Consider the following 14,982-nt stretch of genomic DNA (forward strand, 5'->3'; position numbering starts at 1 on the left):
GCAGGCCGGAAGAGATGATCCGACACGATCAACGAACCGCTGCAACTATATTATTGTATGCAGTAACATTCTGCAGTTGAATTATGTTTAATGATTATTAACAATGGCGTAGTATTCACGAGATTTTTATTATTTTAAAAAGGGTAATGAAATTATATTAATTATGTTAAACAAACGATATGTATTTTTTACCATTTTTAATGTAAGGGGTGAGGATCGAGCTAGGTGGGACTACATTACGCTTTTAAAACTGTTTAATATAATATTATACTTATACAGAGATAATCCACTAAAACTAGTTATAATGGACATATTTATAAATAATTGAAAGGATTTTTATAATACTTAAAAAGATAATCTGATTTCGTATCATATTATTTATGGCAAGTTTTTTAGGGTTTTTTCATACTACGTACATTTATTTTGTAGTTTCACGATTGGAAGCAAAGTGCTCTTCCAAAAAATACTAGTGTTGAATAACGTTGAATATTGAACAAAATTTAGACTTTAAAGTGTTCAAAGTTTCAATAAATACAGTGCAGAATACGTGTTTTTACCGAGTACTTGCCGCCCCTTGCCATTTATTTCATTCGAAATTCGATACGTTATCTATATCAAAGTGTTTAGAAAAGCATTTGGCTTTTATATAATAAATTGTATATGTTTCAGGTGAACCTTGAGTTAAAAACTTCGATTTGTGTTTTTTAAATGTTATGATGTATAGTAACTTTTCTCCTTCCGTTATTTTATTGGTATATACTATTCGATCGTATTCCTTTCAGACTTTCAGACTTATTATTGTATACCTTCGTTTTTCCAACTGCTAATGTTTGACCGGCAAATCGCTGTTTAAAATCTTTTCCGAGTATTGTGTAATATAGTACTACATTTGAGTTATTTAAGCATAATTATAATATTATCAAACTATACAAATCAGGTTATTTAAAAGCCAATAAAATTTAAAAAATTATTTTTCAAAAAAATGTTAAATTTAAAATTTGTATATCGTTTAAGTTATTATCGTATTTAATAAGAAAAATAATCTTAGAGGAGTAACTATGATTTAGTCTAAAATATATATATATATTTTTTTTTTAATTTAAATTTGAACAACGACAAGTACTCAAATTTAATATTTTCAAAAAAAAAAAAAAATAATATTAATATCAATTAATACTTAAAATTTAGAAAATGTTTAAGAGAGCGATTTAGTATAAGAATTTAGCATTAGGCACGATCAAACAAACTAAACAGCTGATGAGAGGAACCAATTAAATTTACGCAGAGTGAAATATCAAGGATCACCATTCGTTATTGCTATTGCATATTATTTTAGGAAAATCATAGAATAATTTAACAATGATCTAACAATCATTATTTTTGTTAGTGTTAATGCTTTTTACGGATAAATTATAGAAATACGTCTTAGAAAATATGTCTTATTTTCTTGCCATTATTAAATTATAATCTTTTGACGCTTGTACTTTAACTATTGAACACTGTCTTTTAGAGTTTTTAAGTGATTGCATCTTGAAGCTCCGATGAGTAAATATTTAACTCACACGCCTTAAACTAAAATGTATATTCTACTTTAATAATAACGATAAAAAAAACATTAAGTACACCGTGCACGACACGACGACTGGCGAGTATCATGGTCAATAGGTATCAGAAATAATGATAATGATGCGATTCACGTTTTAACACATCGGTGCGCCGATAACCGCGATCCAGTCCACTCGAACACCAGATCTTGAACAGTGGCGGTGGTGACGATGTAAATAATATTTAGAATGCATCGCGAAATATTATGAATAAAAATGATTTTCATATTATAACTTAATATTAGCCATCATATAAATTTATAAAAAATATGAATATTATCTTCCTCAAGTTTCACAAGTTTCAGATGTAATAATTTATATATTTATTTGTTGTTAATTTAATCGTAAACATTGAAATCAATAAACTATTATTATTACTAATCCATTATCTATCGCACTATACCACGAAGGTAATGATGTATCTAATTATCGAAACCATTACCGTAGTATTATTATATACAATATAAAAATTATTATGCATTACGTACACAGGTTGTATTTTATAAGAATGTAAGTCTACATCCAGTACATCCATAAATTCACAACGCATCTATATAAATAAATTATTTATCATAAATCACAAGCATATTATTACATATATTTTATACAAATCAGTGTCAAGAAGCGACCGCGCGTATTTATTGTACACTATTAAAGATCATATAATACATACACGCGGAGACGGAAGAACGAACGTGATTGATATAAATTACTATTCAATTGAAGTACTTTTTATACTTATGTACTTATTGTTGCGTTCAAATTACATTTTTAGGTAAGTTATAGGTACTCATAATTGATATTGTTCTTATGTCCGATATCAACGATATTGTGTGTCATGAACTATTTATTACCTATGGAGCCTAAGCGGTGAAGTGAAACAAATTTTGTTATGAATTTTACTCAAACTCCCAACAATTTTTCTCTTTAAGAAATATAAAATTAATAATGATGTGTAAATATAACTGTAATAATATGTTCATATATTTATACAATAATTTGATGGACTATATATTATTATATAAAAGAAATGAAAACGGTTAAATAATATATCATATTGTATACAGAAATACACAAAATTACATTATACCTATTATATAGTATACGAAAAAATAAAATGTCTTTCGTATTATTATAATTATTTGTAAACATTCGTATTTTTCAATAGTTTTTAAATTATACTTTTTATATTTTCCCTATCCGGTGGCCGTTGCTACAACGCATCGATTGAATATCGTATAAAATATCTAAAATAATACACAGAAATACCTTTTAGGACTTTTAATATTTTCGTATTTAAATCACAACATAATTTTATTATTGGGACAATAATAATGATTAGTATAGGTGTACGCATTGCAGTGATATTATGTGGTTGTACGAAAGTAGCTAGTTTGCAGTTGAAAAGGCCCCATCGCCAAAATCTCAATATATTATAATGTATAATAATAATATTATTATGAATGTATGTATTATTGATATTTATCTTGAGCGCACATAGAAATAAAGATCCGATGTGGATAGGATAATAGGCGTATAAATGTATTTATTATACGATTGAACGGAAGTCGTAGATGATGAATGCGAAATAATAATAACATAGTCATCCAAAACGGTACTTATGTATATTGTTCCACGGCCGGACGTTCGCAATAAACTCAACGTCCGGCCACAGCCATCTTCTGATCTGTGCACAACCGTCAATGTAAATCGCCGCGAATCATAATTCTAAATTATAAAATTATTCCGTTACGGTATAATCGTCAGCTATAGGTACGCCAGTAGTGCAATGTCGAATATAAATAAATTGTCTATGATTATTGGGACGAAATGTGGTGTAAGTAACAGAGATTTTAAGGAATCGTAAACATCACTCAGCGCACGCAGACCGCTGGAGACTTAGTCCCACTCACCATTAATCGATTAACATACTACATTTTTGTTTTACATACGACCAGAAATATTGAAATTATTAAGTTATTGACGATCTTACTACAATATGCATAATTTAATAAGTAAAAATTATAAGTTAAATATAAGTTTTGAATATAAACACATATTATGTGAAACGCAATTAATTTTAATGGAACAAGTATCAAACGTCATTGTAAATATTGATGCACATTCGAGAGAATCATTTTATATGAGACCTTTTCAGTTGCTCTCCAATGGCATATTAATTGTATTAAAAAAAAAAAAAAATGGTTTTATTATTTTCGATAAATTGATTAATAAGTTTAATAATATTATTACGTTTAGATTATATTTATTTTCCTTCCTTAACAAACTCTAATGAATGCCCAACAACACGGCCGTGTTACCAAAGCTGTACTTAGTACTTTTTGTTTCGGCGATGGTCGGTCAATTCTGCGAAAGACGTTTCAGCGATAGATCCTTGATTTTTGTATTATACGTTTTTCCTGCGTATAGTGCATACACAAGATGGAAAGTTAAATTTTGTATAGAAATAATAATTTGCAAAGGCACTTTATGATGATAGTCATAAATTGCTTTTCCACGAATACGGAATAATATATATATATATGTTTATAATTTATACGTATACAAATAATATATTATACTTTCGTCGAATTGGTTATTTTTTTTTTAAAAAAAATGCGTTCGCTAAAATGTTGTTCTCCGAAACGGCCAGATTCCTACAAATTTATAAACCATAGACAGGCACTTTGAAAAATTAAATATTAGTTTAATTGGTAATACGTCATAATATGCGATTGAATCGTCGTCGTCGTAAAAATATTTATATTAATTATAATTTATACTTAAATAGTATTGTGTATTGTCGCAAATAGTATTACTGACAAAACTCTGATACGTTATTATTTATTTTTATCAACTAAAACGCATAATCCGTGAATTTATTAACCCCACTGCATTTTTTCGTTTTTCAAAGACAAGAGCACAATATTATTTTCCGGGCCTTATTTTACGTATTGCACAGCCAACGCTCATTTATAAATATTATGGTATATAAAATAAACAAAATGATGACGTGTAGATAACAAAACCAGACGGCGGCGGCGGCGTGTGTACCTACGCAAAGCAAAAACATACAGTTAAGATTCGTGCAAACGACTGCCGTTTCTCAAGCGCGCGTGTGAGAAGCTGCGGCACGTTTAACATAATATTACAATTACAATAATAATAATAATAATAATAACGTAATATAATAATATAATAATTGGTTTCGTTTAATCGTTTATTCTACACACGTGCGGCGAATATCGTACGCACCGCCGACGTATAATTAAATAAAACATCTGTGAGAATATTATTATTTCATTCGAGTGATGTAGTAGTACTAGTGCCCCGTAAGCAAACAATTACTATTATAATTACTACGAATTACAATCGCCGCCTTCAACTCATCACTATTATAATTAATAATATTATACAATACCGAATGCACAAAAAAAAAAATAAAAAAACAATAGTAATAGTTGATGTATATGTATCCACATATAGTAAAACCACTCATTTGATGAACTGGATAATATGCAAAATAAATAGTGAAATTCGTTTTTGCACCGCGATTGTTTATGACATCGAATATTACATTAACAAAACGAGGAAAATAAAGATAATTAATTATGTTTTACTTGTGATCTTTATATTATATGAAAGCTACATCAAATTTAATTTCAGTAATTTCACATCCGATATCAGATGAATGTTTCCTTATCAGATGATGGTCTGTCGTCGCCAGATATTTATAATATGTTTATTATTAATATTAATTATAATTGACAAATAACAATTAGTAAGTGTTTGTGTGTTATGAACTTATGTAACGCAGGTTATATTGTGCAATTAGTTTATACATGGGTTTATTAATTTACATACCAATATTAAATAAAACTGAAAAAAAGGAACGTACTCGTAATTTATGAAAAGCTGGATGAATATTATAAAATTAAATCTAATAAAAAACCGTTCACTAAATGTGTTGGATTACAGATAATTGATGAAATAGAATTTTTTACTTCGTTCAAAATCTAAAATAAGCTTAATTGAATCAAATAACAATTTTGGCAAGTTTAAAAAACCATAAAAAATGTTTAGGTACCTATACAAATTGTAATCTTGTTTATACTATTATTTATTCAAACAGTGATAAACAATATTGACGACAATATTATCTATTATACACATAACATGATGTATTAGGAATTACAGATGAAAAGTTTTTAATACACAAAACATATTTTATATTCATCGTATTACTAACTTTACTGTACAATATGTTTTTTTTTCATATTGTAACTAAAACGTAATTTTATTTCCAAGTTGTTAATATCGATATAATTTATTTATAATAATAATTCCAATTATTATTGCTAATTTGCATTGTCATGGTTATTTGTTTAAATATTATTAAAACATAAAAATAAAGTTATTAAGTTCTACTTTTGAATTTTTTTTTCACAATGTATGAGTGTGACTTTATGTTGACAGTGGATTCTATTCAAGATCAATATGATAATTTTTCTATTGAAGATAAATTGTAAGTTTAAATATTTACTCCACCATGATAATTTCATTTCAATACAGCATGTTTAGGGGTATGAAAGTAACATCTGGGGTTGTAAAAATTAATAAGGACCCGAAAACCAATCGTATAGGTATTACAATAGGTGGAGGACCTCCTTACTGCCCTTGTATATACATTACACAGGTACATTACTACATAATATTTTTTAACAGATATCGGTTTTTTTACGTCATGTATAAAATGTCAATCATAAATTTATTATATTATGTGAATTATATTATCTCTTAGATTTTGGAATATTCACCAACTGCATTAAATGGCGCATTAGAAAGTGGTGATGAGCTTTTAGCTATTAATGATGAACGTATTAGCGGACGTGACAAAATGCAAGTAGCACAAATGATACAATCAAGTGGTGTGAGTTAAATAACTCTACTTATTCACATTAAACTTAACTATTTTTAATAGTTAAATATTTAATGTGTGTTCATTTATTCGTATGCAAGGATCAAGTAACTTTGAAATATAACAAATTAGAAGCTGATATCGAACAAGGAAAAACTATGGATATTTTAGTAAAAAAAATTAAACATAGGATAGTTGAAGGAATATCTGCCACTACTGCTGATTATTTGGGTATATCTCGTGCAATGCTTGTCAATGACAGTCTTGTTAAACGCTTACAAGAGCTAGATAACTTAGAACAAACATATCGGTGCTTGGTTGATCACACAGAATGTGTACTTGGCGCGTTTTATGCTCTAACCGAATGTTATAAAGGTATGCACTGTCTCAAGTTAAAGCACTCTTAATGATCAGTGAGTTGAGTACTTGCTGATATTCTATAAATTATTTTGTAATTACATATTTGTGTATTTTTGTATATTTCCTATAGAATTTGGGGACTCGTTTTCAGAAATAGGTGCTAGGGAACCACAACCTAGAGCTAGTATGTCTTTAATGCGCTTTGGTGAGTATCACAGGCGAATGGAACGTCAAGGACAAACTCTAATCAATGTTTTAAAACTAGTAAGTATAAAAAATGCTTACATTATTATAATATTTAATATAAATAATAGCCCCGGGTAATAGGCATCCAAGTCATTTAGCACATACCTGAAAATAGCTATTCCAGATACCAAGCAAACAATACGGAAATATGCTGATGTGAAATTTGAATATTTATCTTACTGTTTAAAAATAAAAGAGCTTGATGATGAAGAGACTTCTTTAGATTATCCTATACGTCGAATTTTAACAGGAAATTATGAATACAGGTAGTTCGATAGATACAAAAAATGTATATACGTTATCAGTTATAGTATATTAATATATACCTATAAATAAAGAGTAAATACTAAATATAATGAATCAAGAAAAATGTTATGTTAAAACCATATTATCGTATACTTTTATGCAGGCTGCTATTGAGATGCCAACAGTCAGCAAGAAAACGATTTATTGCTATTAGAGAAGACGTATTAACCAAAATTGAACTATTGGAAAGTAAACACGTGCATGATATTGTAGATCAATTCCAATTAATTGCTTCACAAATTGTTAATTTTAATAATGAAATAAGTTGGATGATACTTGGAGGGGATAACGATACTAATGAACCACCGCTCTTTCCTATTGAAATGGATTTGAAATGTACTGCATTTGAATATGATTCAGTACAGCCAGAAGTTAACTTAGACGACCTTAATAATGTAAAAAAATATTTTTATGTTGTATTCAAATTAACTAATTTACTATAGAAATTATATTTTACATAAATCATAGTAAATTTCAAATAATCTAGGAGTAAACAGAAATTTTCCAAAAAAAAAAAAAACAAAAAAATTACAAGTAATTAAGTATTTGATATTATTTTTTGTATATAAAGTATAAGTAATCAGCTAAAAACAATAATTCTGTTTCAGCAGAACACTATTATTACTACAGAAATTACTACAATTTAATCCTTGGAGACAGATTAACCAAATAATGTTAACCAACGTCCATTAACAGAATCTTCCCCTCTGCTTTTAAGACTTATAAGTTATAATTTTATTTTTTAAGTTAGTTGAAAATTATACTTTTTTCTATTATTGATTCATACTTGTTTTTGTGTGTGTATTATTATTTATGTATAAAATATACTTTATGTACGTTCCTACAACTAAATAGTCACTTTTAATAATTTATATAATTATTTTTTATCTATTTAGTGTTTATAGTTTTCATTATTTATCACTAAAAATGAGTCAAATCCAAAGACCTTATACTTATATAAAATTGTTAATTCGTTCTTTATATTAGCTAAAAATAACGTTACTACTATTCTCAGTTTACCAATACAATATATTGAGATAAAAGTAGTATTGAAAAAATCATAAGTCTTTCCCTCGTAAAATACATTAGATCATCAATCATTGCAATGAATTTGGTTTAGAATAAAAAAAATTCAATCTACTAATTGGCATTAATTATATCTTGTTATTTATGCATACACCATTTATTTATCGAAATCGATAAAAGACAGTAGTTAATTAACCAGTAGCAGGTATTAATAAAATATGATAAAGCTAAATAAAAATAATTACCTACGTTGTTATAAGTTTAAACGCTATTAGTTTAGCACCATCACATTATTATAGTTAATAATATTTTATAGTTTTTACAACTTAAAATCACTTGAACATGAAAAAAAAACATTTCAACAAATTAGTAGACTTTAATTATTATTTATATTTTATAGCTATATTTTAATTAACAGGTTATAATATAACTTATAAATAATGATTATTTAGGTACTTGAGTAATTATTATTAAGCATAAATAATACGAATAATATAAAATTGTTTACACGATTAAGTATAATAATTATATATAATATTAAAATGTATATTATAATAAAAAAATTATTTTATAAAAATATAGCATAAAGTGAATTACTTTAAAAGTTTAAACTAATAATAATTTAACATTTAAAAAAATATTAATTTTTAATAACAAAAACAAGATAACATTATATAATTAGTATATTAGACAATTGGTACCAAGTTTATTATTTTTATTTATTTTTTTTTTTATCGTACATTTTACATTTTATTTAAAACTTCTAATACTATACGATGTAAATTTTAATAATTATTAAATTTTGCTTAAAATATATAATAATTCATATGTTTTTATTTTACTAATTAAGTAATATTACTTTCAAAATTTCTGGATTGAAAATAGAAATTATTAATTTAAACGTGATATCATTCAACTAAATTTAAAATAATGTTATTTTAGCAATAAACAGAAAACATTTTGTACAATTTTATTACGTTACAAAAATAGTAAACGTGTATATTATATTATTAAAGCTAGAGATGAGATATTGTCAGTCGATTTATTATACAACATTATAATAATCCTGTTGTCATCGGTACGCATTCAAATTCGTTACGTGTAATATACAAAAAGGGGTTCGAGCTATTGGTTTTTACGATAATCTGTATTTATATTTATTTTTTATCTTTCCGTAAACACTTGCACTCAATGGGTTGTAGTAGTTGAAATAGTAGAACAGAAATGCGTAAAAAGCTCGGCGAGCGGTGCGTGCACTTCTAGAGATTGAAAAACTGATCAAAAGATTTACTATACATATTATATATGCGAGTAATTTCAAGAGAATCTCTAAGAACCATACGCAAATAAAATTGCGCAAAAACGATATAATAAACAAGCGAGCAATGGTTTTCAATAAAATCTCGATCCTCGACGATGTTTTATAATCATTACCCAAGTCTCCCGACTCTACAGTGCTTTTCATTTATGATTTTGTCGATACTTATACACGTAAGCTCATTTCGATGTCCTTCGGAGTGCCGAAAGCGTAATAAGCTTAACTTAGAAAATGTAAACTTTAATTATATATTTGTTTTTGTTTTATTTAACAGGTACGTCTTATTTATAAAATTTGGAATTTTATAAACTATAAACACAGGAAAATCGTTATTTTATAGTAAATATACTGTTGTAATTATTGAATGTTACTTTTATAAACATACTTAGATTTAGATAAACAACTCACTACCTACGTGGGCTAAATAAACTTTCTACCAATAAAAAAGAACATTAAATTAAACAACGAAATTAAAAACTGTCAAAGCCAATAGTAGTGAGTGAATACTATACGCGCTATAGCGAAGGTAATGCTACATTAGGACGGACAACAGAACGATAAGTTAAGGTCAACTGAGGTTAGTCCAAGAAGAAAAATATAATAAATTGATGACGGCAGAGCAAGGGAAACCATGGCCAACATCCAAACAAATTGATATACAGATGTATAACCAGCAGCAATACATCCAAATTCGCTCAAGTTTAACATTAACGCAAACAATATCCAATTCTCACGAATGCAAGTCACTCGATACTCGGTTTTATAAAGCGTACAACAATGTAATTGTATGTGAAATTGTATCCAATAAACGATGTGGGCGAGAAGGAAGCACCGTGAAAACAACTTCCCTGTATATCGTCGTGGATTCCAAATAAAAAAAAAAAAAAACGAAGTAATGCACTGATAGGAAACGTATCTCTGTTAAGTTGGTAAGTTACACCTTTTGTGTTGAGATATAGGTTTTTAGTCGTGGTCCTTACCGCAAAGAACTTTTAATAAACGCGTGTTATTATATTCGTGAAAACTATGATACTCCCCACAGCGTTTACGACGCTTATTTTCAACGAAAAATACAAAAACGTATCTATGTATTATAATGTCAGCACGTAGTTTGCAGGTGTATAAATATTTTGAATATTTTTAAAAATTTTCTTATATTATATTGTATTTTTTAATTATTTTAACAAGCTACAATATTTTTAATATAATATATAATATTATATGACATATAATATGTCTGTAATAAAGTATTTGTTGAGGTATAAAGATTTTTTGTTTTTAAAGTTTTGCATTCGTTGTGCCATTTTCCGGATTTTTAATGTGTATACATAAGTAGCTACGGGTTTTTTTTAATATCAATAACCTTATTATTTCTTATTATACATACTTTATTATACTCATTAGTGATTCAATATCATATTATATTAAATTATATATACCTCAAATACAGTTTAACCATATTATAAACACCGACACCTCAAGCGCATATTTCATAATCGTATTGTATCAATATACCTTTTATACCTACCTAATAAACTGTATTTATCCATGCCCTAACTAGCTGCTGCTAATAATTACCAGTTATCATAAACGGATAACTGGATTAACTTTTATTTAACCAACGCCATTGTAATATTGCATTGTATAGATGTCTATTGTATCATGTAATCTTCCTCTTAATATTCTTATTGATTATTATCTGTTTAGAAGAATAATTTTTTTAAAAATTCGTTACAGTCCAAAAAATAGGTGTAACTAGTCACCATCTATTAAGTATGTATCTATTAAGTATGTATTTTTTTTTCAAAAAATAGCTCTAAATCTTTAAGCCAACATAAATTATAAATAACTCGGACGGGTGGTCTTGATGGATATTAATTTTCTTTTTTTTAAAAAAAAAAAAAAAAGGTGAAACCATTTGTAACTAAGCCGACGTCGCATATCATTTCACACTAAATACAATAATTTTATTGTGTTCCATCATTATTATGTCTATCTATGTATAGGCACTCGGATCAAAGATTCAAAGGTGAACAGAGGTCATAAAAATAAAACTTAGACTGCAGACAAGGCAGTTTGATATATATATATTTTTTTAATATTATTATGATAGTTACAATTATTATTACTATTATTACTATATAAGATGTACCTAGTATCAATATATTTTTTATTTTGTTTTATTTTGTTACAATCGTAACTACCATTTCTTACACCAAATAAATGACCGTGGCCAATAACCCTAACCAAATCGAACTTAAAAATATGTATCAAATTTGTAAAAAAATTACCAACATTCATAACCATTAACCACCATAGAAATAAATAGTAATCAACACAAGCAAGCACTTGGAAAGTGTTAAATGACAAGTAAATTGTATATACTAATTAATAACATAATATAATCATTTTTTAGAATGGGTTCATAATATTCATTACCTATTGTAATAAAAAGACGAATAAGAACAATATGACTTAATATTACGTTTATTTTAGTGTACCTATACAATTAATTATTACACAAAGGTACATAATCGGAATTTTAACGAGTAATGTTTGAGTATTTTGATTCAGTATTATACTGAGAATAAAATATGATAGACTTAATAATTTGAAGTGATATAAATTAACTAAGTAGGGACATAATTTATAATAATTTTTAAACATTTTATAATTAATAAGGACCCGCTATAAACTAATTATTACTAGTATAGTAAATAATAAACGTATTCATAATATTTTATCTAAAACCATAATATATTATTGAGGATGAAAATTCTCTGTAAATACATTTTAAACATTTTAAACGGGTAACAACCCGATTGAATTCCACTTTGAATAAGCCTCCACATTTTTAAAAAAAAAATCATCTGTATAACTATGTACAATAAAAACGATATTCACAAAATATTCCTTTTAATTTGGTAAAAAAAAAAAAAAAAACTGAAGTATTTTTAAACATAAATGGTCCTTGCATATTATGTAATCTCGAAAATCAGAATTTGAATATATTTAATGCGTTATTAAAATATAAAAGAGGGTTGAAAAATATTTAGTATGCTATGGCTGTATAAATATATTAAATTTATAAATATACTCAAGATTTTGAAAGGTGAAATTGTGGTGAAAACGCAAAAAAAGGACGAATAAAAATAAAAATTACACCACAACGACATTAACATATTTGTATTGTATTAGCATTGTAGATTTTAATAACTATTAAATTGACACTACATAATTTAAATGTGACATAATGTCGAACTTGTATTTTTTCTATCTAAATAAATCTCAAAATCCAAAAAAAAAATATTCAATTTATTTTGAAGTATATAATGTATCTTCTAAGATATTTAAAAATACCGTAATTTTATTCATACAGCTATAAATTGTATGTTATGGTTATTTTTAATAAAAATAATATATTAGACTGTAATATTACTATTTATTTATATTTTATTTTGAGTAATAATTTTGTTTTACATATTTAAAATATTTGATTCCATATTTTATGGATTTCAACTTCTATCAATTATGTCAATATTATGACCATTAAAAATTGAAATGTCCAATGAGCAATGATATCAATTATTTTGGTGTAATAAAATTACGATTTTTGGATGTTGAAAACAATAGTATGGGTATTAATATGTATAATTCGCATCGTTGAGTGATGCGCTAAATACTTTGCTTCATACGAAATAATGTGAGGCGCGTTTTTGATAATTTTGTTCGAAATTCGTGCGTTTCTAAACACATTGTTTAATCAATATGTTTAAATATAATAATATTACCTGCCTATTACGTGTTCTCGTAAATTATTATGGTTTATATGCACATTGACGTCAAGTATTTAGTATAAATTATAATCGCTCGTTTAGTAACTGTTGAAAAAATAATACGTTCATACTTATAATATTATAAAATTCTAGAACTATAAATAGGTACACACGTTATAAGTACTTATTTTTTTTTTTTGCCCCGATCTGGAATTATTATAACGCACGACGCACAAAGAAAAAATAATATATTATACGAAAAAGACTTTTTTTCGCCGTATTCGATTTGCCGACCAACTCGTGCAAAACGCATACGTTAAATATTAGGTATAATATATAATATGTTCATCGAAATATAACAGTATCGAATCATAATTTTCAGAATGTTCGGTATAATATTATTATTGCAAACCATCTTTATAGATATTTAATAATATACAACATGCATGCGTCACAAACGTGTCCGTCTTATTCCGTTATCAATAATATGATTAATTCGTGTAGAAAGGTAAATATTATAATAATGCCATGGTAAATTTATTTTTACGAATAACCGTACAGACTACAGACCTAAATACGACAAGTCTAGTTATTACCCAGTATTAGATGCCTATGTATAATATTATAGTTGGTGCGTCTAACCTTTGAACTAAATTTAATTTCTTGTAAAACGTGCTTAGCAATAACCAATAGTTGTATACTATTTACTGCCATTATTCGTTAAGTTGATGAAATGAGTTAATCCATAATCCACAACACTTTATTGTATCGAAATAAAAAAAAATATGTATGTACAATATACATATTATATTTATCATAATATATATACATATTATGTTTCAGTGAATACCGTTTTTGTAATATCTAAAACGTTTTTTTTTTATAATTTGACCATTATGATAGCCTATCATTGATAGGTAAAAAATGATATCTCGTAAAGCAATAACTTGTAACGGATTCTTACGGTAGGAAGTGTTAATCTTTAATCGACGTGGGCGATACCTAACTTGAGTTTCTGTTTCATCGAAAAATCCGATATCAATACATTTAAAAACAAAAAAAATCATTCCACGTATTGACTTTTGGGGTAGATAAAATAAAAATAAATTTAAAAGCTAAGTCGACAAGTCAATGTTATCATATTTTATTAATAAAAAAAAAATTGAAATGTACAATGAATTATCATTATATAATACAGCAGGCAAGTATACCACGCGTGACTTCAATATCGCAGTGTCGGAAAAACTAGAAACTTCTCAACGGGATGCTTATTATTAGACTCGACAAATATTATCATATAGAAATATTGCGTATATCAACAAGGTGCGATGAAATCGAGTGAATCGTGTAGATCCCTTATCGGACTCTTCGAGTTTTGCAACTGCTACGGCGGCGCCGCACATTTACCACTCGCGCTTACGCACTACG

The 14,982-nt window shown here is 26.8% G+C and overlaps 2 protein-coding genes across 6 annotated transcripts in view; one reads left to right on the top strand and one right to left on the bottom strand.

Annotated features, from left to right (window-relative positions):
* The window catches only part of LOC114126475 (uncharacterized), a 73,916-nt gene that overhangs the window by 29,647 nt on the left and 29,287 nt on the right, over window positions 1-14,982 (bottom strand). The window lies entirely within an intron of this gene.
* Window positions 5,990-8,220, top strand: LOC126552846 (PRKCA-binding protein-like). 5 transcript variants are annotated; one of them, XR_007606299.1, is made up of 9 exons: window positions 5,990-6,129; window positions 6,186-6,300; window positions 6,406-6,534; window positions 6,624-6,897; window positions 7,013-7,146; window positions 7,210-7,394; window positions 7,538-7,829; window positions 7,903-7,968; window positions 8,043-8,220. XR_007606299.1 is itself a non-coding variant. In XM_050207909.1 (9 exons), the coding sequence occupies exons 1-8, from the start codon at window positions 6,053-6,055 to the stop codon at window positions 7,925-7,927; spliced, it is 1,212 nt and encodes a 403-aa protein (XP_050063866.1). In that variant the 5' UTR covers window positions 5,990-6,052; the 3' UTR covers window positions 7,928-7,968; window positions 8,043-8,220. The 5 variants fall into 5 exon arrangements, 3 of the variants coding, with proteins under 3 accessions (XP_050063866.1, XP_050063865.1, XP_050063864.1); XR_007606298.1 differs by having other exon boundaries at window positions 8,046-8,220; XM_050207909.1 differs by having other exon boundaries at window positions 7,922-7,968.

This window comes from Aphis gossypii, chromosome X (genome assembly GCF_020184175.1).
Source record: "Aphis gossypii isolate Hap1 chromosome X, ASM2018417v2, whole genome shotgun sequence".
Lineage (NCBI taxonomy): Eukaryota > Metazoa > Arthropoda > Insecta > Hemiptera > Aphididae > Aphis > Aphis gossypii.

What these genes read in the sequence shown, in the direction of transcription:
- LOC126552846 (XM_050207907.1), top strand. Translation starts at nt 6,053, where the DNA reads ATGTATGAGTGTGACTTTATGTTGACAGTGGATTCTATTCAAGATCAA. An exon ending in CTTGTATATACATTACACAG is followed by an intron (nt 6,301 to 6,405) that starts GTACATTACTAC and finishes ATTATCTCTTAG; the next exon opens with ATTTTGGAATATTCACCAAC. An exon ending in TAATCAATGTTTTAAAACTA is followed by an intron (nt 7,147 to 7,209) that starts GTAAGTATAAAA and finishes CCCGGGTAATAG; the next exon opens with GCATCCAAGTCATTTAGCAC.